Raw genomic sequence first — 21,335 nt, forward strand, 5'->3', positions numbered from 1 at the left:
GCGAGCTGTCCCGGCCGCACCAATAGCGATGTGGGGCCGGCGGGCAGCGCGCGCGCTCGGGGACCGCCAAGCCTCGCGAGACGAGGGCCGTCAGGGGCTGGGCCAACTGTCGCCAGTGGTTGCGGGGTCGCGGCCGGGCGTCATCGTGGGCGCCGTTCGGTGGGTCGTGGAGGCCGACTTTCCGGTCGGCTTGCGTATTTCCCTTAGAGAGCGAAGGCGCGTCAGATGCCCGGCAAGCGGAGTGGTGACAATGAGGACCCACAGAAGGTTAAACGGCCTCGCGGGCGGCCTCCCGGCCCCAAAGCCGGGCTGTCGGCTGCGGCGAGGGCGGCGGTGGTGGAGGCCGCCGCGGCTTGGGCAGCGGCCGAGGCCACCCCAGGCGGCGCGGAGGCCATGGGCATCCTGCTCCCGGGCCAGACCGGAATCAAGAGGAGGCGGAGGGTCATGCCTCTGGAAGACAAGATGAAAATTCTCGAGAAGCTGGAAGAAGGCGTGAGTAACACCGACGTGGGGCGCCTGTTTGGCGTCAACGAGTCAACCGTGCGCACCATTAAGAAAAACGAGAAGGCCATCAGGGCCAGCATGGAGAGTGTTTCGCCCGTCTGCTCCAAGGTGCTGTGCATTCCCCGGGACGTCAACATCGAGAAGATGGAAACCGAGTTAACCTTTTGGGTGGAGGACCAGACCATAGGGGGGCGGCCTCTGACGCTGAAGGCCATCTGCAGCCAGGCCAAACGCATTTACAAGCAGCTGGTGGAAACCACTGGCAACGGCAACCCGGATAAGTTTCATGCGAGCAAGGGATGGTTTGAGAAGTTTAGAAATCGCTACAGTCTGCGAAATTCGAGGTTGATGGGAGAGGAAGAACCGTTAAATGCCCAGTCAGCGCCCAAGTATTCCAAACAACTCCAGAGACTGATCAGGGCCAGGGGCTATGTGCCTCAACAGGTCTTCAACGCCGAGGAGATGAGCCTGTTTTGGAAGTGCATGCCCTCACGTACTTTTAGGGAAAAAGACAAAAATCCCGAAAGCTTAGAGGAAGCCAAGGACAGGATTTCCCTCATTTTTTGTGCCAACGCTGCCGGTGACAAAATGATAAAACCCTTGCTGCTTTATAAAGACCCTAATCCCACTTGTCTTTTGGAAAAAGATAAAAACCGCCTTCCTGTGTTCTGGCGATCACACCCCAAAGTATCACTAACCACTGCCCTCTTCTTGGATTGGTTTCATAATTGTTTTATCCATCAGGCCCGGACTTACTTAATAGAAAAAAATCTTGAGTTCAGAGTGTTGCTAATTCTGGACAGAGGTCCCAATCACCCCGACTCATTATTCTTTGCTCATCCTAATGTTGATATTGTGTTCCTCCCTCTGGAAGGCACTAGCTATCTTCAGCCCTTGGATCAGGGTATAATTGAAGCATTCAGGAGGTATTACACCAAGCATATGTTTGACCACTTTGCTGACTGTATTGAAAAGAACCCTTGTCTTACTTTAAAAGAAACATGGCAACAGTACAGCATTGCCGATGCGTTGGTAGTGATAAAAGAGGCAATGGATGATATAAAACCGGCTGCTCTTAATAAAGCCTGGTGGAAACTTTGGGATGATGTTGTGAATGATTATGCATGTTTCCCTAGAGCTAACGAAGAAGTTGCGAAAATCATAGAGTCTGCAAAACGGATGGACTTTAAATTCTTTGACATTGAAGAGGGTGAAATTAACGAACTGCTCAAGTTTCAAGCTTTGGCCATAACTGAGAGAGAGTCTGTATCAGTAAATACGGAAGAAGACAAGTCCCCAGAACCAGAGGTTAAGATGAATCTAAGGAAACTGAATGCTGTCTTACGTCAGGCTTCAGACCTCATTGATGCTGCAATTGATATGGATCCATTCCTTGACCGAAGTTTGGCCTTTAAAAAAGACTTCAATAAATTGTTATATACCTATAAAGAGGTGCAAAAGAACCTTCAGAATAAAGCAAAGGAGTTGAAGGAAGAAAAAGACACGAACAAAGAGGTAGTGTGGATGAAGACGATGGATACAGAATCGGAGTCTGAAGGGGAGTCTGAATCTGAATCCGAGTCTAAATCCGAATCCGAGTCGAAATCCGAATCTGAATCCCATAAAGAGGAGAAGGTAGAGAGAAAGAAAGAGGATAAGAAGCCTCCAGAAGAAGATCCTGGATCCTCAGGCAATGGCACTGAGACTCTCACTATATCTGAAGAATCTGCCAAAGCCATAAATGCAGAATTGGACTTTTGGAATCTAACCTTGGAACTGAATCTGGAGAGAGTAGACGTACCTGAACTAAAGGAAGAAGAGAATCCAGAGGCATTTCTTTCCAAATGACAGTTCATCTCTTGCATTCTTCCCCTGTTGCCCCAACATCTACCTTCATCATGACCATCCTTATCATCACCAGCCACATATCCATATCATTTAGTCATTCAACAAACAGTTATTGAGTATAAGCTCTGTGGGGTCCTGTGCTAAACTTGGGGACATCATCTCAGGAAATCATCTCAGGATCTAAGGTAAATGGTCATTAACAGTGGCTACATTTCTTGTTAATGTAATAGGTATAAAAGATCACAGTCTTGACTTATTTTACTGGACTTCGAATATAAAGTTTTTCTTAGGGCCACAGCTTCATTTTCTCTAACCCAGTTTCCCACAGATACTAAGTTCTTCAGTCACTAATGGAGATTTTCTGAGTTAACCATGGTAGTCAGTATGAGATTACTTGCTTTTTTGTTTGTTTAAAAGTTTCAGTTTTAAGTAATCTCTGCTCCCAACATGGGGCTCAGACTCACAACCCTGATATCAAGAGTCAGTCATATGCTCTATCTGCCACTGAGCCAGCCAGGAGTCCTGAGACTACTTGCTTTTGAAAAGCTGACATGGGCTTACGTGTTCTACAACATTCTTACATGAATTTTCTTTGTTATTCCTCACTGTAGATCTCTGAAGGTGGTATTAGTCCTTCCTTTACTGCCCACCCCCCCACCAGCTCAGAGCGTTAATGTAATTGTCCTGAGTCTTCACAGCTAACCATGTAAGTGATAAGATCAGGGCTGCAACTGGTTTATTAACGACTTTGTCAGACACTGGTGAGAAGTGTGGGCCTTTAAGAAGTTGGAGTCCCAAGGAATGAGACAGACAGTAAACAGATAATGAAAATAAACACAAAGGCTGTGAACCAGCAGCCTGCTAGCCAGATTTGGCTAACAGATGTGTTTTGTTTGGTCTGCCCAGCACACAGCAATTTTGAATTGGTTTCCAGCATTTCCACGGCTCCTTAAGGTACAGTTCACATATGATACAGAATCCACCAATGTAAGTGTATAGTGTGTAAAATCTTTTTAACATTTGTGTAACCACTTCCACAATCAAGATATAGAACAGTTTCCTTAACTTAAAGTAAACTTGTGGCCTTGTGTACTCAGTCCCTTCCCCTGCCCCAGAGATATCATTTAGATATTAAGATATTTCACATTAAAAAGCTGTATTAAAAAATTGCACATCCTGGCATCAGTGGACTCTGTGTTCATGAAGGGAGCAGTCAATCAGTCATTAGCTTGCTGCTTTTCTTACCTGTTTGCAACTCCGCATCGCATCGTTGATGATGTCGAACAAAAGTGTATACAAAGTGCCTTAGGGGAAATAGAGGACTGTGGGATTAACCCTGCAAAAATCTGCTCGAAGCAGCTGGCCTAGAAAGATAAATGAGTTCAGAGGAAGAGCAGGTGGGAACAAGAGTATTTTAAGCCAAGAAGGATTAGATGGGAGATCCTGTGAGGAGGAGGTGCTGTGGGGGATAGGAAGGCAGCTGTGGGTGTGGGTGTGCGTGTGGGTGTGCGCACCCGTTGTGTCTGTGTGCTTCACTTGTTTTTGTTGGCAGGGTGGACCCCTATAAAGTGGAAGAGTTTTGTGTATGTGTATTAGTGTTTGTGTGCCATGGTTTCTGGAAGTTTCATATAGTTAAGAAACTTAGATCTCTATATGTATACATGTGGGGATTTTAATCATTTTGTTGTTGTTAGACTGGGATGGGTAAATTAGTTTCTTCATTTTGCAGGCGTTGTAGGTCAGCATATGGTGTCTGGGTTTTTTGTTTCTAGGAAGAGAATTTCCTAGTGAGAATTACTCCCTCTTTCCCTGCCCCCTCCCCTCTTTCCTCCCAGCCAGCCTGCTGGGGTCAGGCTGGGCAGTGGGGCAGGCAGCGGGTGGCGTGGTGAGGGGATAGGGCGGTGGAGGCCCTCAGTGCCCGCCCATCAGCTTGCAACTCAGCCCGAGGCTGCAGTTTGCTACGGCTGTGCTACTAAATTACCAGCGACGCCATGGACAGGCTGGGCTCCCGGTGCCCTCTGCCAGGCTACCTGCGGCCCTCTGTCCTCATATGCCTCCTGGTGAGTGCCCCATGCCCTGTGAACTCTCACCCCTAACCCTCCAACCTGGGGGTTGAGGGGAGAAGGTGCATTTCTTTTTTCTGCTCCTGGGATTTTGAGCTGGGAGCAAGCAGGTAGGAGGTGGAAGGGGAAATCCTTCAGGAAAATGTTAAGGTTGGAAGTGGCCACAGAGTGCCACCAGTGGTGTAGTGGTGGTGGTTGAGTGGGAGGTGGGAAGAACTGTAGGAGAGCATCACAAGTCTTGCTGCTCATTTTTTGGGTGATTTCTTCTCTCTGGCCCTTATATTCCTCATCTGAAAAATTGGCACAAATCAGTAGCTCTTAACCTTTTTGGAACTGTAGGTTTTCTTGATTTGTGTGTGTGTGTGTGTGTGTGTGTGTGTGTGTAGTATATGAAAATTCTGGATTTGTACAAGGAAAATGTATAGGTAAACACAATGTAGCACTCAATGCCAGAGTATCACAGATTCCTTAAAATTAGGTCAATGATAAGGTTAGAACCACTGGGTGGTTTCTGAGGTCTCTTTTGCCTTACAGAGGTTGTAAAGTCAGTTAACCTCCTAAAGTTATGTAAATATTCCAGGAACAAAAAAAAAAAAGGCAGAATGAAATAGGAACCAAAAGGATACATAAAATATTTTAAAAGAATGTAAATTAGAGAAAGTGTTTAGTAAAAGGTAAGTATGAAAGTGTTATAAAGACTTCAAAAATTCTAGTGACTCTTCTTCCGTTAAAATGTTTCTGTTGGGGAATATTGTGATGTGCGTATTTTCCGTCAAGTTTGTGTTCATGTGTCACAGAATATGTTACAGAATATATTGTAGTCCACCTTTGGTTCCAAACTGGCCTCTCATGCTTCCGATACACTGTTGCTAGGTCTACAAACATTTCTCAAACCTCCCTACCAAGGGTGGTCAAATCCTTCGCATGTGAAAATGAATGAGACTGAAGAGCCCATGTGCAGTGGGGGACACATGTGTAAGCCGCTGTCTGTACTTCACTGGGATCAATGGAACAGCAGAAGGATGTGAGCAGCAATCCTGGCCTCTATTCACTAGATGCCAAGAGCATCTCCTCCCTAGTCTTGATAGTCAGAATTGTCTCCAGACATTGTCAGATGTCCCCTGGCGGAGCAAAATTGCTCCGAGTTGAGAACCACTGGAGTATGTGAAGCTGAAATGACCCCACTAAACCCATTCCTAGACACGCTCACAGCACTTCAAAAAACCCACAGTGGGATGCAGGAGTCTTGGATTCAAGCCTTGGTTCTTTCCCAGAGTTTCTGTATGTTCTGTCTCAGTTAACTTGTTTGTGAAATGAAGGGTTATCTTAGATACCTGGGGCCCCATTTACCTCTTAGCATTTTGACTATGAGTTCATATGAGAATTTCAATACATTTTAGGTGAGTTAATAGTTAATCCTGTAAGCTCAGTTTTCCATTGATGCCTACTGGCTGAAATGTTCCAGATCTTCCTTAGGAATGACTTTTTTGGTTCGGGGACAGGCCACTACCCTTTTTGCCCAGAGTCTTTGCTGGAAGCTACTTTAGAGTCATTGGAGCATTACAGTGTTCCAGTATGTTTGGTTCTCTACTTAAAGCCAACAGTGGATGACTCAAAAGCCCTATCTACTTCACTATTTAGTCTTTTTTTTTTTTTAAGATTTTATTTATTTATTTATTTGGCAGAGAAAGAGAGCACACAGGTAGGCAGAGCGGCAAGCAGAGGGAGAAGGAGAAGTAGGCACTTGGCTCCCTGCTGAGCAGAGAGCTCCATGTGGGACTCCATCCCAGGACCCTGGGATCATGACCTGAGCTAAAGGCAGACGCCTAACCTATTGAGCCGCTCAGGTGTCCCCACTATTTAGTCTGTATAGCCACATCTTGCTGGTGTATTATCAATTCACTAGTTTACAAGTATTTATCGTGAACCTTCTGTGTGCCATGAACTGTGCGGGGAGTACAGTGATGAGCAAAGCACGGGGCCTTTCTTTATTGGATCAGTGATTACAAAGTCTTTTTCCTGTCTGGTTTGAACCCATGACAACTCTGAGGTAGGCAGCAGAAGTGTCAGAATGTACATTCTCTAAATAATTATAGAAGGGAGAGGAGGTAACTTGTCAAACGCCACAGGCAGTTAGCAGTACTGGCACTAGGATTTGAATCCTGCTTTCTAGTGCTTTTATTTTTTTCTTATAGTCTAACTGAGTTGTCATTTAAAAACACGCATACAATAAAAGCTTCATTGAAAAGCCTGGTTCTTTTGTTCTTGCGTGGTCACTGCTTTAGTTCAAAGGACTGGTATTTTGATTTGCAGGTGGTGGAGGTAGTAGGAGGGAATGAGAAACCCAACCCAGACAGGCCTCTAGTCAAACTGAAGCTCCACACATAAAAACGCTGTTCTCAGGCCCTGCCAAGAAGTAGGAGCCAGGCCCCAGGCAATAATGTGGATGGAGTGGGAGGACAGCGGCTTATTTGAGTGAGGCCTGAGCCCTGGGCTGGGAGGCAGGAGAAGCGCACTTCTGTTCAGCCTTGCCTGGGTCACCATGGGCCTCCTTGCAAGTTGCCTCTATCCTGTTAGTGGCTCCATGATCCTCCCCTAAGCAGAGAGCCCTGGAACAGAAGCCATTCTCCAGTTGTTTCCAGTTCCTCTTATTTTAAATGTTTATCATTAAAATAGTAAGAACAATTGTATCTTGAGTGTCTTCTGTTCTCATATTTTCACTGCCATCTTCTTTGCTCAAGATCTTGAGGTGTGTTTCCTGGATCATTGTAGTGGCCTTATAAGTAGACTGCCTTCTGGTCACTCCTCTCTCTAATGTTACTCTATCCAGCTTGACCACGTTTATTACTCTCCTACCTAAAAAACCTCCAAAAGCACCCTATTCTATGAGTACAAACCCTAAACACCTCTGTCAGACCCTTTTCTTTATAAGGCTAGCCAGTCTTACTTCTCTGTGATACCATACCTGCAGACTGGATATCTCATCTATCCCTAAATACCTCTTGAGTCTATACATATTATCATTTACTAGGAGTACCTCCCTCTCCACTTGACAACCTACTTACGATTTCGATCCAACTTAGATGGTACCTTCTCTTTGAATCTTCTTCTCCCTCAGGTATAGCCTTCCTCTAGGTCCCACCACCTCTCAGTTACAGCAGCGCAGGTCACATTACTTTGAATTAGTCTACCTTTTCCACTGGACTCCCTACAGTGCCTACCCAGGCACAAATGACTGGAGGTGAAATTGACTCTACAAAATCAGATCATTCATAAATAATCCCCGTAGGATAATAGCAATTCAGTGGATTCTGGCTGGCATTACCTCTGGTTGCAGTTTTATACAATAAGAATGGATTTCTGCTCATCTAGATGATAATTCCTAATCACGGCTTCACCAATTACAAACTATGTGATCTTGATTTCTGAGCCTCCATTTTCTTATCACCTGCAAAATACAGAGGAAAATATTTAGGCACAGAAACTTTGTTTAAACACTAAAGCTTGATATTGGTACCAGGAATTATTTTGTGAATGGGGGATAGGGATGAAAAAATGACCCTTAGCCTTGGTTCCAGTTTGCTTGAGCTGGCAGATCATGACTTGGCCATGTCACTGCTGACCTGTGCTTTTCTTTTCCTACTGTGTAGATCCTGACAGCTGCTTTCCTGTCATACCCCATGCTCAGGACCCTTAGCCTGCAGCTCCGTTCAGCTGTCACTGGCAGCTATGTCTCCGGCACTTACTCCATTGTCTTTGTCAACTGTCCCAATGAGCAAATTGCTAGAGATATCGCCAGGTATGGTGCAGGGGCTCAGGTGCTGCCCCGGGAGGCTGGGGGAGCTCTCAGGATGCTCTACTGTGTCCACTACACACCTCTTCGCTTGGGGTCATAAGAAGAGCATGGCTGGGGGCGTCTGGGTGGCTCAGTCGGTTAAGCGTCTGCCTTTGGCTCAGGGTCATGATCCCACGGTCCTGGGGTCGAGCCCTGCATGGGGCTCCCTGCTCTGTGGGAAGCCTGCTTCTCCCTTTCCCACTCCCCCTGCTTGTGTTCCCTCTCTTGCTGTGTCTCTCTCTGTTGAATAAATAAATCCAACCTTAAAAAAAAAAAAAAAAGGCACTGCTGAATGATCCCGCTGCTGGGGTGGAAAATGTTGAGTGTGCATGAGAGCATTTAAGAGATACGAGGCCCAGAGAGCTAAGCGGCTTGCCCAAGGTATTAAGGTCAGAGGACAGGGTAGCTCTGCAGGCTGAGAATTTTAGTCCTCGAATTCTTGGCCCGGCTCTCTGTCTTCTCCACGATACTCTCTTAGCTTGCTCCCGGAGGCGCTCACCATGCAAGTGAAGCGGAGAAGGCTGTTCCATGTATTTGGCAAATTTCTTTCTTTTGTTTCTTTATTTTTGTTTTTCTAAAGATTTGTTTATTTATTTTAGAGAGAGAAAGAGAGTATGTGAGCAGAGGGAGGCACAGAGGGAGAGTGAAAGAACCCCAGGCAGACCCCCCTGAGCATGGAGCCCAGTGGTAGGGCTTGATCCTACAACCCCAAGATCACGACCTGAGCTGAAATCAAGAGGTGCATGATCAACCGGCTGAGCCACTCAGGTGCCCCAGTATTTGGCGAATTTCTCAAAGCAGCTGTGGTGTGGTGCAAAGAGCACTGGCCTTACAACGAGACCAGGGTTTGAGTTTTGGCTGTGCCACTTCCCTAACTGTGCGACCTCAGGCCACACTTTCTTTCTCAAAGTGTTAGTTTTCTGAGCTACAATATAGGATAATGCCACTTAGCTCACAGGAGCAATATAAGGGTGAAATGATACAGTTCTTACTCCAGTAGATTGGACATAGCAGATGCTCACTAAGTGTTTATTGTATCTGAATGTCCCCCCTCACTACTTTTTATAGATGTGACTTTGAAGAGGGTTTGTGGGTCTGGAGGGTGATGGACTTGGCTTCCTCTTCAACTCAGCTATCTTGAAATTTGATGGTAGACTAAGTTATGGTGTTTTAAAATGCTGAATCTGGTCTTTGGGGACACACAGCTTCCAAATTCTTGGTCACAGATTAACCTTGCAATTTATTCCATTTTTCTCCCCGCAACCAGAATGTCTGTTTTTCCATCATTAATATTACATTTGGAGACTAGCACTTGTCTGAAAGAACCCATGGTTACTCCAGAGATAGGACCATAATATTTAGCAGCTAGGAATTGAAATCCCTTTGATGTTTCTGGCATAACTAGGGTATGTGCTAAACTGTTTGGGTCAGCCACTCCGGGTCCGATGTCCAACATCAGATGACATCTGTGAGGTGGGGTATTGGGAGGAAAAGGACTCTAATGACTGGATCCTAACTAGTCAAAAGGCCAGTTCAGTAAATGGATCCGTGTCTCCCTGGGGAAAGGTCTTTATTGCCTTCTTGCATCCAGGGTTCTGATGATAAAGTCAGGTGTTTGTTGAGGTCTCGTTCTTGGTGGGTAATGCTTTTGGTCTCTGACAGGCTTTAGGAGTTTCTATCTTAGTGTTCAGCTATTCATTTGGTAAATATTCTCTATATTTTCTGTGTCCTTTTCTGTGTCTGTCTGTGTCTGTTTAGCTGGAACTCCTAGTTAGGTAGATGCTGAATTTGTTCTCTGGGACTGAACTTTTATATTTTTCTGTTTCTTTATTCTGCATGCTGGAAGAATTTTGGAGTAGTCTTTCCTTTGTTTGTCAGCTGTTTTGCTATTCAGCCCTCCTATTTTTTTGTTTATTTGTTTGTTTAAACAATTATAATTTTTTAAAAAGATTTTATTTATTTATTTGACAGACTGAGATCACAAGTAGGCAGAGAGGCAGGCAGAGAGAGGGGGAAGCAGGCTCCAGGCTGAGCAGAGAGCCAGATGCAGGGCTCGATCCCAGGACCCTGGGATCATGACCTGAGCCAAAGGCAGAGGCTTTAACCTACTGAGCCACCCAGGTGCCCCACCACAATTATAATTTTTTAAAATAGTTTTTTAATAGATTTCCTTTTTGAGATTTCTCACTGTTTTTTAATAACCAACTGCTCTTATTTCATAATTGTCCGATCATATTTAATGGATGTAATAACCTTGCCTTATCTCTCTATGGATATTAATTACACTTAATGTATTTTAATTTTTTTTCCAGCTTTATTGACCCACTATTGACCTATAACATTGTATAAATTTAAGGTGTACCACATGATACTTTATATAAATATATATTGCTAAATGATTACCACAGAAAGGTTAGAAACCACACCAGTGACCTCACATAGTTACCTTCATGTGCGTGGGGTGAAAACTTTGAAGATTTGCTCTCAGCAACTTTCAAGTATACCTAATTATACTTATTTTAAAATTTTGGCTTTGAATGTTCTCTTAACTGATTCCTTTATGTAAATTCTTCTGTGTGTTCAGTTTTTGTCTCTCTTGGTTATTGATCTTCCTCCGTTCCTTGTGACTACTTGGGACCTCTCTCAGGAGGCACAGAAGGCCTGCCAGGAATTGGCATGGGCAGCACCGTTTCCAGTGTGAGTCCGGGCCGGGGGGCCCTTGCAACTGCTCTGCTGGCACACTTAGAGATCCTGCCTGGCGACAGACACTCCATTCCTGGCGCCTGGGATCTGGGAGATTTCAGGGGTCCACCTGCTCCTGCCGTGGCATCCCAGATACTCACTTGGATGGCTGCCTCCATGTTCCTCCCTGCTCTGGTTTCATCGCCTCCAGACGGGGACTGTTGCTCTCATCTTCTGTGGCAGTTGCCCTGCTTGCTCCCCGTCATGTCTCAGGGTGGTCTTTTCTCCTTCGGGGCTTCCTCGCCGTCGCTGGTGCATCAGGCGTTCTTACTGTGAGCTGGCAGGGCTGAGCAGTGAGCATTTCCTGTTGTTTCTAGGGTTTGCTGTCAAAGTGAGGCTGCGGCATTGGTTTGGTCCACGCACTTAGCCTGCAGGTCTGAAGTGGAGCCTTTAGGGATGTGGCTGTGGAGCTCTCACTCAACGTGTTTTCTTCAGTGTCTTTTCTTGGTGGTTTCAATAGAAAAGAGGCAGACAGGTTTAGTTGCCAAGATTTCTAGAAGGGGGGGTAAATGGTACATGATGGGGAGGGCCCCACGAACAGGAGCAGGCAGGAACCCCAGCTTAGCCACAGAACCAGCACCGAGGCCGGGTTCCCCAGCTCTGGGCCGGCGGTCTGTCTTCTGTAGTGTTCTTTTGAGTTTAGTCTGCTGCCTCTCAGTTCTGGGTCAGTTCAGTTCTGGTTCCTGGTTCATTGAAAGACACATTCTTAGCTAGAAAAAATAACTAGAAACATTTCTTACTGGAGCCAGGGTGAAAATTCTGAATGTTGAATCAGAAGACCTGGATTGTAGGGTCCTCTCCGCTGCCAACTCCACGTACGACCTTAGGCAAGTCTTCCTTCTCTGGGCTTCCATCTCCTGTGTATAGGGGGAAGTGGATTAGATCAGGGGTACAGGTCCCTAAATAAGCAAAGTGGGCTGCAGTGTCATGAGGGCGGGTGATGGTGGAAAGCAGCCCTGACTCTCCCTGTGTATTGGGAGGAAGGAGAGCAGTGGGAACTGTGTGGACCTGAGAAGCGGATATCACACGTAAGGGAGTAGCCACTGCTCAGCTCTAGCTAAATATGACCTTGTCGGACTGTAGTTCTAATGTTACAAGACTTACTTTCTGGTGAGAAGAAAGACAATCTGTATTTTTTTAGTGTAAAATATCCTAATAGTAAACATTAGTAACAAAGTCAAGATTTTTAAAAAATGCTGCAAGAGCCAAACCATGTCTGCGGTCTGTGATTCACTAGTGTGTGGCAGTTTCTGTGTAGTCTTGGCAGTTTCTCGAGGCCCTGACAGTTCCATGTGTCTCTGTCGTCTGTTCTCAGATGAACATGAGGGCTCCAGCTCCCATCTGGAATTCACTGTGTGTCTTGGGGTGTGTGTGTGTGTGTTATCTGTCAGCTGATGTGCTCTTTTGCTCTCATGCTCTCTGGTTTTATTTTTGTTTTTGATTTGGGTTGTTTTTGGCCATAGGGTCTTTTTGAATAACACAGTCCTCCATATTTCTGCAGTCTTTTATCTACGGACAGGCTACTGGTACCAGTCACTGAGGAGTTTACATTCTGGGCCTTGGAGGCAATGGGATTACTTTTTTTTTTTTTTTTTTTTTTTTTTTAAGGTTTAACTCACTCCCTGTGTTTCCTTGCCATCTTCAGGAGCAATAAAATGTAATTTCTCAGTGGACAGTTGAGTGAGTAAGACTCGCCACAGTTGCTTAAACAGATGTGTGCCATGTGCCTCTCCTTACAGTCCGGGGTTTATTTAGCTCTGGAACTTTCTAGGGGAATGCCACATTAATGTGGAGCCTGAAATAGAGCACTGTTGAGCCTGGAACTCTTAGGAGAGGAAGAGGGTCAGTTCTCTTTGCAGTAGCTGATGGTAGGAGCGATGGGTGAGTGGCGATCGGTGAGCGGGACTCCGAAGAGGTTTATCTGGCAGGGTCCAAGCACTTCAGAGCACAGAGACGGGTCCCCCTTGGTGGCCCAAGACCTGAGAAAGGGTTGTCAGGGCCTGCCTGATTCTGAGGGCTTCTGGCTTTGATGCTTGGGAATGCTTCCTTGCATCGATGATTTGGTGGTGCTCCTGTCTCTGTGACGCCTGCGCTGATTCGGGCACATCTGATTGTGTTCCCTGGGGCTCCGCACGGGAATCAGAACTTCAGACCAGGAGCTCCAGCCTGTGGTCTGTCCAAAATATCTTAGAGGTCTGCAAAGTGATGACTGTGCTCTTAGGGCTCTGGTAGAAACCTTTACATTAAAAGAAGGTGAAGAGAGCCTATATTTTCCAGACACAAGGTATGTTTGTTGTGGTTGTTGTTGTTTGCTCTTACTTGGAGTTACAGCTGTTCTGCGTGGTCACGTGAGTATCTACAGATCAGAAGCAGTGAGTGTCAGCCCAACACGTACCCAAGAGGTAAAAGCAGAAGATGGTGATAGAATAAAATGACTGTGGAAGGGTTGGAAACCACTGACCAAACTGATCCTGTTATAGTACACAGCAGGAAGGTCAGCTTGAGTGAGGGGGACATGTGTGTCTTGGATGGGTGTTCAAATACTTATTCTTGGAATGAAAGAAAGAACGTGGTTAAATTCACACTGCCATCCACTGCAGGGTGAGGAATGGAATCCAGGTCTTGTGTCCAGTGTTAACCAGCTTCCCTTCCCCAAACAGCCTGGGCCTGTCCTTCAGACTGCTTTGCCATAGCTGCTTCCTTCCTTTTCTCCCCACCCAGGGAAGGATTTATAAACTGCTTTCTTTAGAAGTTCTGTGCATGTTGGTTATGGAGTGTGTTGATTTGAGGGGGAAGAGGCACTCTAAATGGTTCTCTACTTAGACTCTGGTTTCCTGGGTAATTCCCCTAACTCCTGTCCCTTGTCCCTGTTCTTAAGATGTTGGGTACTCAGCCTGGTGACAGTGACTGTGTCTGTTTGCTTTAGGGCTAGCCTGGATAAGAAGCTGGCTGCCTCTGTGAACATCCTGCCTAAGGCATCCTCACTGTGAGTTTCGCTATGGCCTCCGGGGGTGCTAGGTCAGGTCCTGGATGGTGGAAAGGGCACTCAGCTCCTGGGAAATTGTCAAAGAACAACTCAAAGATATTTGTTTAATGTTAATTTGTATTCAGAGGAAGTCACCTAGTGGATTTCTGTCACCTAACAAAAGCAAAAATAGTCTGTGCATGGAGAAGGGAGGGAAAAGACCTATAGTTTAGGAACAGTGAACCTTGTTTGCACATTCTTTGTTTAAATTAGTTAGCTTGCTGTTAGGAAAGAAGCCCGACTGGGCATTCCATCCCTGAGTAATCCTATTAGGGATATCAAAGAAAATAATTCCCACTGCATTTGAATTATCTGGAAAAGTCTGAAGGGTCGGCTTATGTGACAAGCTGTTTCTGTGTTGTCTGCCTTTCATTTCTTTAACACCCTCACCTGAGTTAATTCTGGTCTGTTCCATTTCCCTCATCGAAATATGTTCCCAGTACTAGCTGTGCAGGATTTGTCTTGTGCCTTGATGTCTCCCATCAGCCTGTTTCTCATCTCCTTCCTCCCCTTGTTGTTGGGGTTGGGGCCAGTGAGGAGAGAGAAATAATGTCTACTCCGAAGGTCAAAACAGAAAAGTGTCCTATAATGGAAGTTCCCTCCACTCCCCTCCCCCAACAATGTCATCGCCTCAGGGATTCACATCATCTAGAGCTGTAATTCCCAAATTTGGCTGTGTTTTAGATTCATGAGCTCCATTCTAGATGTATCATTCTCTCCGAGGGTGTATCTGTATCATTCTATATCATTCTCTCCGAGGGTGGGGCTTAGGTCACTGAATTTTTAGACAATTGTGTAGGTGATTCACATGAAGCCAGCCTGAGAACCAGTGCTTGGGAACTAGAACAGAATTTCAGCCTCACCTTCGCTTTGTATGTCCATCCTTTTTATAATTGACCCCTTCACCATAGCACCTGTGGCCTAGGTCATCTTAGCCTCGCCCTGAGTCAGCGTAGATATTTTCAGGCCAAATTTCTTTCCCTTCCATTGATACTGTTTTTGTACTCTTTTCTGAACATCATTACTGACTTTGTTTTTTAACTTTGGACCTATTTCTATATGTTATAAAGCTCACTTGTCCCCTGAAGCCTCCTGTGTTCTTTTTTCCCCCTCCTGTGCTTTTTTAATTATCCATTTGTGGGCACTCCACTTTGAGAGTAAATAATAAATGTAGCATTAGTCCAAAGGATGGGAGTGGCCTAGAAGCCAGAAGTATAGGATGAGCATAGAAAGAGTTGAAAGGGCGCCTGGGCGGCACAGTCGGTTAAGTATCCGACTCTTGGCTTCAGTTCAGGTCGTGATCTCAGGGTTGTGAGATCGAGCCCTGTGTCGGGTTCCATGCTTAGCGTGGAGTGTGCTTGAGACGCTCTCTTATTCAGATAAATAAATAAAAATAAAACTCAAAGGGCTGGAGAAGCCCAGATTGGAGGAGAGATAACATAGGAGTTTCTGCAGGGCTGCGCTGAGGTGGCTCTTCATGTGGAAGTTGGGGAAAACAACTGGGTGGCAGATGTTGGCATGCCATAAAGAAAACCATCTCGCATGTGAAAGCCTGTAAGGTAGAGCGATGGGTTTCTTCAAGAGATGGTGAGCCTCTCACCCCCAGGAATGTTTAGGCAGCTGCTGGGAGCATGCATTAGAATGGTTGGACTAGATGACCTTCGGGGACTTGGCCAATTCCATACATTTTAATGTGGGTTTGGGAAGATTTTAAAGTTTCCACCCTGGGGGCGCCTGGGTGGCTCAGTTGTTAAGCGGCTGCCTTCGGCTCAAGTCAAGGTCCCAGGGTTCTGGGATCAAGGCCCACCGTGGGCTCCCTGCTCAGCGGAAAGCCTGCTTCTCCCTCTCCCACTCCCCCTGCTTATGTTCCCTCTCTCTCTGTGTCTCTCTGTCAAATAAATAAATCTTAAAAAAGAAAAAAAGTTTCCACCTTGGTAAGTCACCTGATTGGGCCAGATTTGGCATCCTGCTGGGCTCATCTTGTGAGCATCATAATTTGTTTTTTTCTCTTCTCCAGGTACTTTTGGAATGGAGAAATCGAAGAAGCTACTGAGATCCTGTTGGTGAGTGAGGATGGGGGGGTTGGAGCCTTAATAGGGGAAGAGTGAGACCAAGGCCTTTTCTCAGGTTCCAATTAAAATTAGCAAAGATCAACCAGTTGAGGTTCTTGCCCCACATCAGATACCCTAGGCCAATTTGCAAATGCACCCGAGCCTGGTCACCCGGAGGAGTGTTGTTTCCTGAGTGGCCAGATGACTCAGTAGCTACACGACTGGGGCTAAGGTCCTCCCTAAAGCAGGAATTTTTTTTTCTTTCTTTTACAGCTAATAAAGACAAAGACTTCCAAGGTCCATGTGCTGTCCAGTTATATCAGGTAATTCTGGCCTCTCTTCTCAGCCAGGGATGTACCGGGGACTAAGTGAAGGAGCTTGAGAAGCAGGAGACCTAGAGCCTCGTCACCCACCTCCCACATGACCCTGGGCATGTCCTGTCCCTCAGATCCTCCATCTGTAAAATGAGAGGCTAGAATGAATTAGTTGAGACTGGTTCTCAAAATTTTGGTCTCAGGATCCTGGTACACATTTAAAAATTATCAAGGCCCCAGAGGAGCTTTGTTTATGTGGGTTATGTTAAAGTTTATTGTATTAGAAATTTAAATTGAGAAATTAAAAAAAAAATTTTAGTTCCTTTAAAATAATAGCAATAGGGGCACCTGGGTGGGTCAGTCAGTTAAGCGCCCAGCTCTTGATTTCGACTCAGGTATGATCTCCGGATCCTGGGATTGAGCCCCACATCGGGCTCTTGCTGGGCATGGAGCCTGCTTAAGATTCTCTCTCTCCCTCTCCCTCTGCCTCATCCCCCGCAAAATAAAACAAACACATACGCTGATATGTGTCCCTAAAATAAGAAAACGCATTATCCCCAGTCACTGGATAGGATTACCCCAACTCCCAAAAGTTTATGTGTGCGTGTGTCATGATTTACTAAGTAAGCTGCCTCATGAGAACTTGACAATGCCTCTTTCACTGGAAAGGTGGTAGGGGATTATCACCCCCATTTTTCAGATGAGGGACTGAGGCCCAAGGCTTTATATATCTTTGGTCTGGGAAGTGAAGAGAACTTACATTGTGTGCTGAGGGCCAGATGAAAGAAATGGAGAGAAAGGAGAGATCCCTGTGGGTTTGGATGGTCAAGGAAGATCCCTTGGAGAAGGTTAGTGGTTGAGTTGGGCCTTGAGCGATAGATAGGCTTTTAAGTGATCAACAGAACTTTCTAGGTGGAGAATAGAATCCAGAGGTGTAGGGGAGGGAGGGTTGTTTGGAGAAGGCGCAGTGATGAGTGTGGGATAGTAATGAAGGCAGTAAGTGACATTTAACGAGGGCACGCAGGGCTGGTCAGTATACGGGTGTGCGCGTCCTGTGTGTGCCTCATCGCGCTTAATTCTCGGCAGTCTAATCACGGAGGTCACGGAGGGACATTTTATCTCCTCTTTTGTAGGGCCTTTGGAAAAATTAAGGGATCTGTGCATAGTTCCAAAGCTATGAGGGGCAGACTTAGAATTTGAACCCATGACCGTGAGACTCTAAAGCCACCTGACCCAACTCCTCACTTGTTGACAGGTGGGAAACAGGCTCAGGAGCAGTGGGCCACGGTGCGGGGCAGGTGTCTGTGGCAGATCGCAGAGCAGCTCCCGTGAGCCTCTCCAGTTGGGTCTAATTGCAAAGGCTGATTCCAGTCCTCATCACTCACAGGCCTCTGCTTTCTTTCTAAAGGTTGGTGCATCCTTTTGAAATCCCAGAAGTCTTCAGTCTTCCCATGGACCAAGGAGATGTCCACTATTTCAAGTGGCTGGAGGAGGGCATGGAGGAGGACTGAGGGCGGCGGGGCTTTTGTGTCTCCTGATGGCTGCCTCTAGCCTGCAGCAGCTGCACTCTGGGGAAGGGGGGGCCGCTCTCTGCTTCCTAGCGCCTCTGGATTCTGTGTTGTTGTCAGCGTGGAAGAACTAAGGGACTTGAGGCTGGAGGTCTGAGCCCCTGAAGCTGGAAGAAGAGGCTGGGTTGGTTGGGACAAGCAAGAACCCAGTGGAATTTGTCTCAAGTGCTTGAGGCTTAAAGGTGGCCGACGGGTGGGAAGGCAAGGACAGTTATGTGGGGAGGCCAAAGGGAGGTGGCAGTGAGGGTGAGGTTTGTCGTCTGCTCCTTCAGTCACTGGGCCTACCCTGAGTGTCCAGGATGCATTGACTCTCCTGCTTCTCAGGAGGAATGGGCCTGGTGACCTGTTCACCCGAAGTGTGTGGGATGAATGTCACCTTCTAGGGGAACTGGCAAGCCCTTTAGCCAAAAGGATGAATTGCTAATGGTAGAAATTCAGGGACAAGCAGGATTAGTTCTTGCAACTAAAGATGCTCTTTGTTATTCCTGAGTCCCAAGGAGCTTCATGAGTGTGGGTAGGACTGGGGAATATTAGGTATTAGACACAGCCCCACGGCTTAGAAGCAGGTCTAGACTCCCCCATAGCCTGAATGTGACAGGTATCCGAAGGTTCTTGTACCTTGCTCTTTGGAGACATAGTTTCTGAGCCCACGGTACTAACCTTGTCACATGAGTGTTGAAACTGAGCATCCTAAAGTGGAAAGCCCCCTGGGGACCTGCCAGACCAGTGTTTTCCAGACTTGTTCCCTTGGGCCTTAGGGGTTGGTGGAAGGTACCTTGGGTGCTTCCTGGGTGGGGGCAAGGGTATGAGGCTCTCCACCCGTACCTCAACCTCCTCACCCATACCTCAACTACCTTTCATCGTTTTTATATATTAAGCTCCCTTGTAAGATTTCTGTTTTTTGTTTTTGTTTAAATTTTCTTGGTTAAAAGGTAGTAAACTAGTGGTCTAAACCAGTCTCCCATTTTATAGATTACCAAAGGAATTGGAACTGCACTGAGGTCCAGCAAGGGGGTGGCGTGTTGCGTTAAGGATGGTAAGATCAAGAATGCTCACCCCATGTCTGGTACTTCTCTGCCTGCTCCTGGGTCTCAGGTGGAAGAGGGCGGAGAAGGCAGGGCCCGTTGGGGTGAGAAGAAAGACTTGAGCTAGGCCTCCTCCATGAATCTGTCAACAAGGTAACCTCGCTCTGGGGAGATGCAGGGGCAGTTTGGATGGGAGTCCACAGACCTCTGTGGAATCCTGGGTCTTCCCAGAGGGAAGGGTATTTATTGCCAGGCTGTAGTTCTGACTCGTGCTGTGCTTCTTAAACCTAAGTTCCTCCAAATACAAAATGGAGGCCCTCCCAGGGCCCTTCTGTGAAGCCCTTATTGGGACTTAAGGCTGATGCTATTCCAAAGGTCCAGAGGATCCTTTTTTGATAGCCAGTGGGGATTTTGGAGCTGCCTCAGGAGAAGGACAGAGAATGATAGTGGTGATGTCCATTTTTACAACAGATGTTTCTGATACATGGGAAAATCTTAAACCCTAGTGAAAATGCTTTGGGGGCCACAGAGGGGTTGCCTCTGTTGCTTTAGGGTTAGAGCCCAGATTCTTGGTCTGGCCTTCGAGGCCCTTCATAGCCTTGCCTCACCCCACTTTTTCCATCTTCACCTTCCACTTCTCCTTGCCCACGCTGGCAAGGAGATGGCTCCAATATGCTGTGTGAAGTTATTCCTGTGTTCAGGCCTCCCCTCTACCTGTAGTGCCCTCCTGCATGAATGCCTGGGAAATCTGGCTGCTCCTTGTGAGGCCGGCTCCCCCGCCTGGAAGGAAGCTCTCCGGCCTCCATGTCCCCATTAAACTTGTGTATCATAGTCAGCCTCCTGTTTCTAGATCATGAGCTGCTCGAGGTCAAGGGCATGTCTCAATCTGTTTGATCTCTTGCACAGGATTTGGCTAGTATTTCCCAAATTGATGTTTCAAGGATTTGAATAAAGCTTTCTCTGTAGCCCACAGTTACTAATTTATGGAATTGGCAAAACCCAGCATTCTTTCTTTCAACTTCCTTAAAGTGGGACTAATTCCAAAGGAGATTTTTCTATTTCTGGCCTTCACCGGGCCATTTTCTGTGCTATGCATAGCACAGAAAACTGCTTCTCGGTGAACTTCCTCTGCCTCAGTGTCACAGCTGGCTACAGGAAATGGGAGAGGAGAGGACAAATGTCAGCTCTCTGCCTGGTGCTCTCCTAGGTTCTCCGCATTATTTTATCCTTCTAATTCAGTGTTCTCAGTTGGTAGCGGACTTCTGAGATCAGAGAGCATGGCACTTAAAATACTTGGCTGAGCTAGGCTGTGAACCCACATGTCCAATTCTTGATCTGACGCTCTTACTGTCTCCTTCAGAAAGGTTGGACATATCCCTTTATAGGCCAAACAACTAGAGAGCCTATTGTAGCCAACTCTAAACGAAGGGTTATTGGATCCAAAAACATCCGTGCAGTAAGTTGGTCTGGCACTTAAAAATATATGGTATTGTTTCCTTCTCCCCACAGATCTGGAGCCTGGTGACAGGATCTAATTCTGTAGATGAGGGAACAGATCTAGGGGAGTTCAGTGATTTTTCCCATCTGCGTGACTCCCAGGTTACTTACCCTAGACCACACTGTCCCCGCAGAGTGCTGCTGTGGGGCTGGGCTCGGCCCTAGACTAGCAGCTTCATACAGGAACGCCTTCCCAGCATTTCTCAGGAAAGGTCTGTTTTGAATCCAGACTCTCCAGAAAAATCACTTGAGAAAATGAGAAAAAAATATTAAAATTATCTGTGAATACTAAAGCGTAAAAGCATAGAGATGTTAACTGGTTTGAAGAAATCATCAGATTAAAAAAGAAGAGCAGGAAACACCAGCATGCAGAGTTGAGCGTGAAAGGAACCAGGTTGGGAGCGCGCAGGGGAGAAATGATTACCACGGAGTCAGTCTTGGATTGTTGCTGTGTCCCAGGTGTGTCTGTCTAGCTGTGTCTGCTGCAAACTGTGAGTTATTTTTGCAGATAAGTTTATGCACATAGTATACTTTAAACAAATTCTGTGAGCTTTGTTTGAAGACACTAGCTTTGGAAGCAAAATAAATTTTAATTGAGCAATTTTGACACATGATTTCGTGTATTCTTAACCTTGCTAGGATATCTGAATATTCTTTGAATACTATCTGATAATGTTCCCTGGCGTTTTCCAGTGTTTAAATATTCCCTACAGGCTACAGTTCTTTGTAAATACTACTGAGCTTAAAACTCAGTAAAAGAAAACTTGTTAAAATTTTTTGAGATATGTATAATGGAGAAAATATGAAAAATGTTTCAAGTATTTTAAGAATAACTTGTGATTTAGGGAATTTCTGAGAATTCT

The 21,335-nt window shown here is 46.1% G+C and overlaps 1 protein-coding gene across 11 annotated transcripts; it reads left to right on the forward strand.

The window, feature by feature from the left end:
• The first annotated feature begins 26 nt into the window (after positions 1-26).
• Positions 27-21,079, forward strand: LOC116872524 (protein CutA homolog). 11 transcript variants are annotated; one of them, XR_004383662.1, is made up of 7 exons: positions 3,010-3,339; positions 8,066-8,214; positions 13,919-13,978; positions 16,035-16,080; positions 16,342-16,391; positions 17,791-18,132; positions 18,923-21,079. XR_004383662.1 is itself a non-coding variant. In XM_032865734.1 (6 exons), the coding sequence occupies exons 1-6, from the start codon at positions 3,235-3,237 to the stop codon at positions 17,891-17,893; spliced, it is 480 nt and encodes a 159-aa protein (XP_032721625.1). In that variant the 5' UTR covers positions 3,009-3,234; the 3' UTR covers positions 17,894-21,079. The 11 variants fall into 11 exon arrangements, 4 of the variants coding, with proteins under 4 accessions (XP_032721627.1, XP_032721625.1, XP_032721624.1 ...); XM_032865734.1 differs by having other exon boundaries at positions 3,009-3,306; positions 17,791-21,079; XM_032865733.1 differs by having other exon boundaries at positions 17,791-21,079.
• Positions 21,080-21,335: the final 256 nt, after the last annotated feature.

Source organism: Lontra canadensis, unplaced genomic scaffold (assembly GCF_010015895.1).
Source record: "Lontra canadensis isolate GAN:19392208 unplaced genomic scaffold, GSC_riverotter_1.0 scaffold30, whole genome shotgun sequence".
NCBI lineage: Eukaryota > Metazoa > Chordata > Mammalia > Carnivora > Mustelidae > Lontra > Lontra canadensis.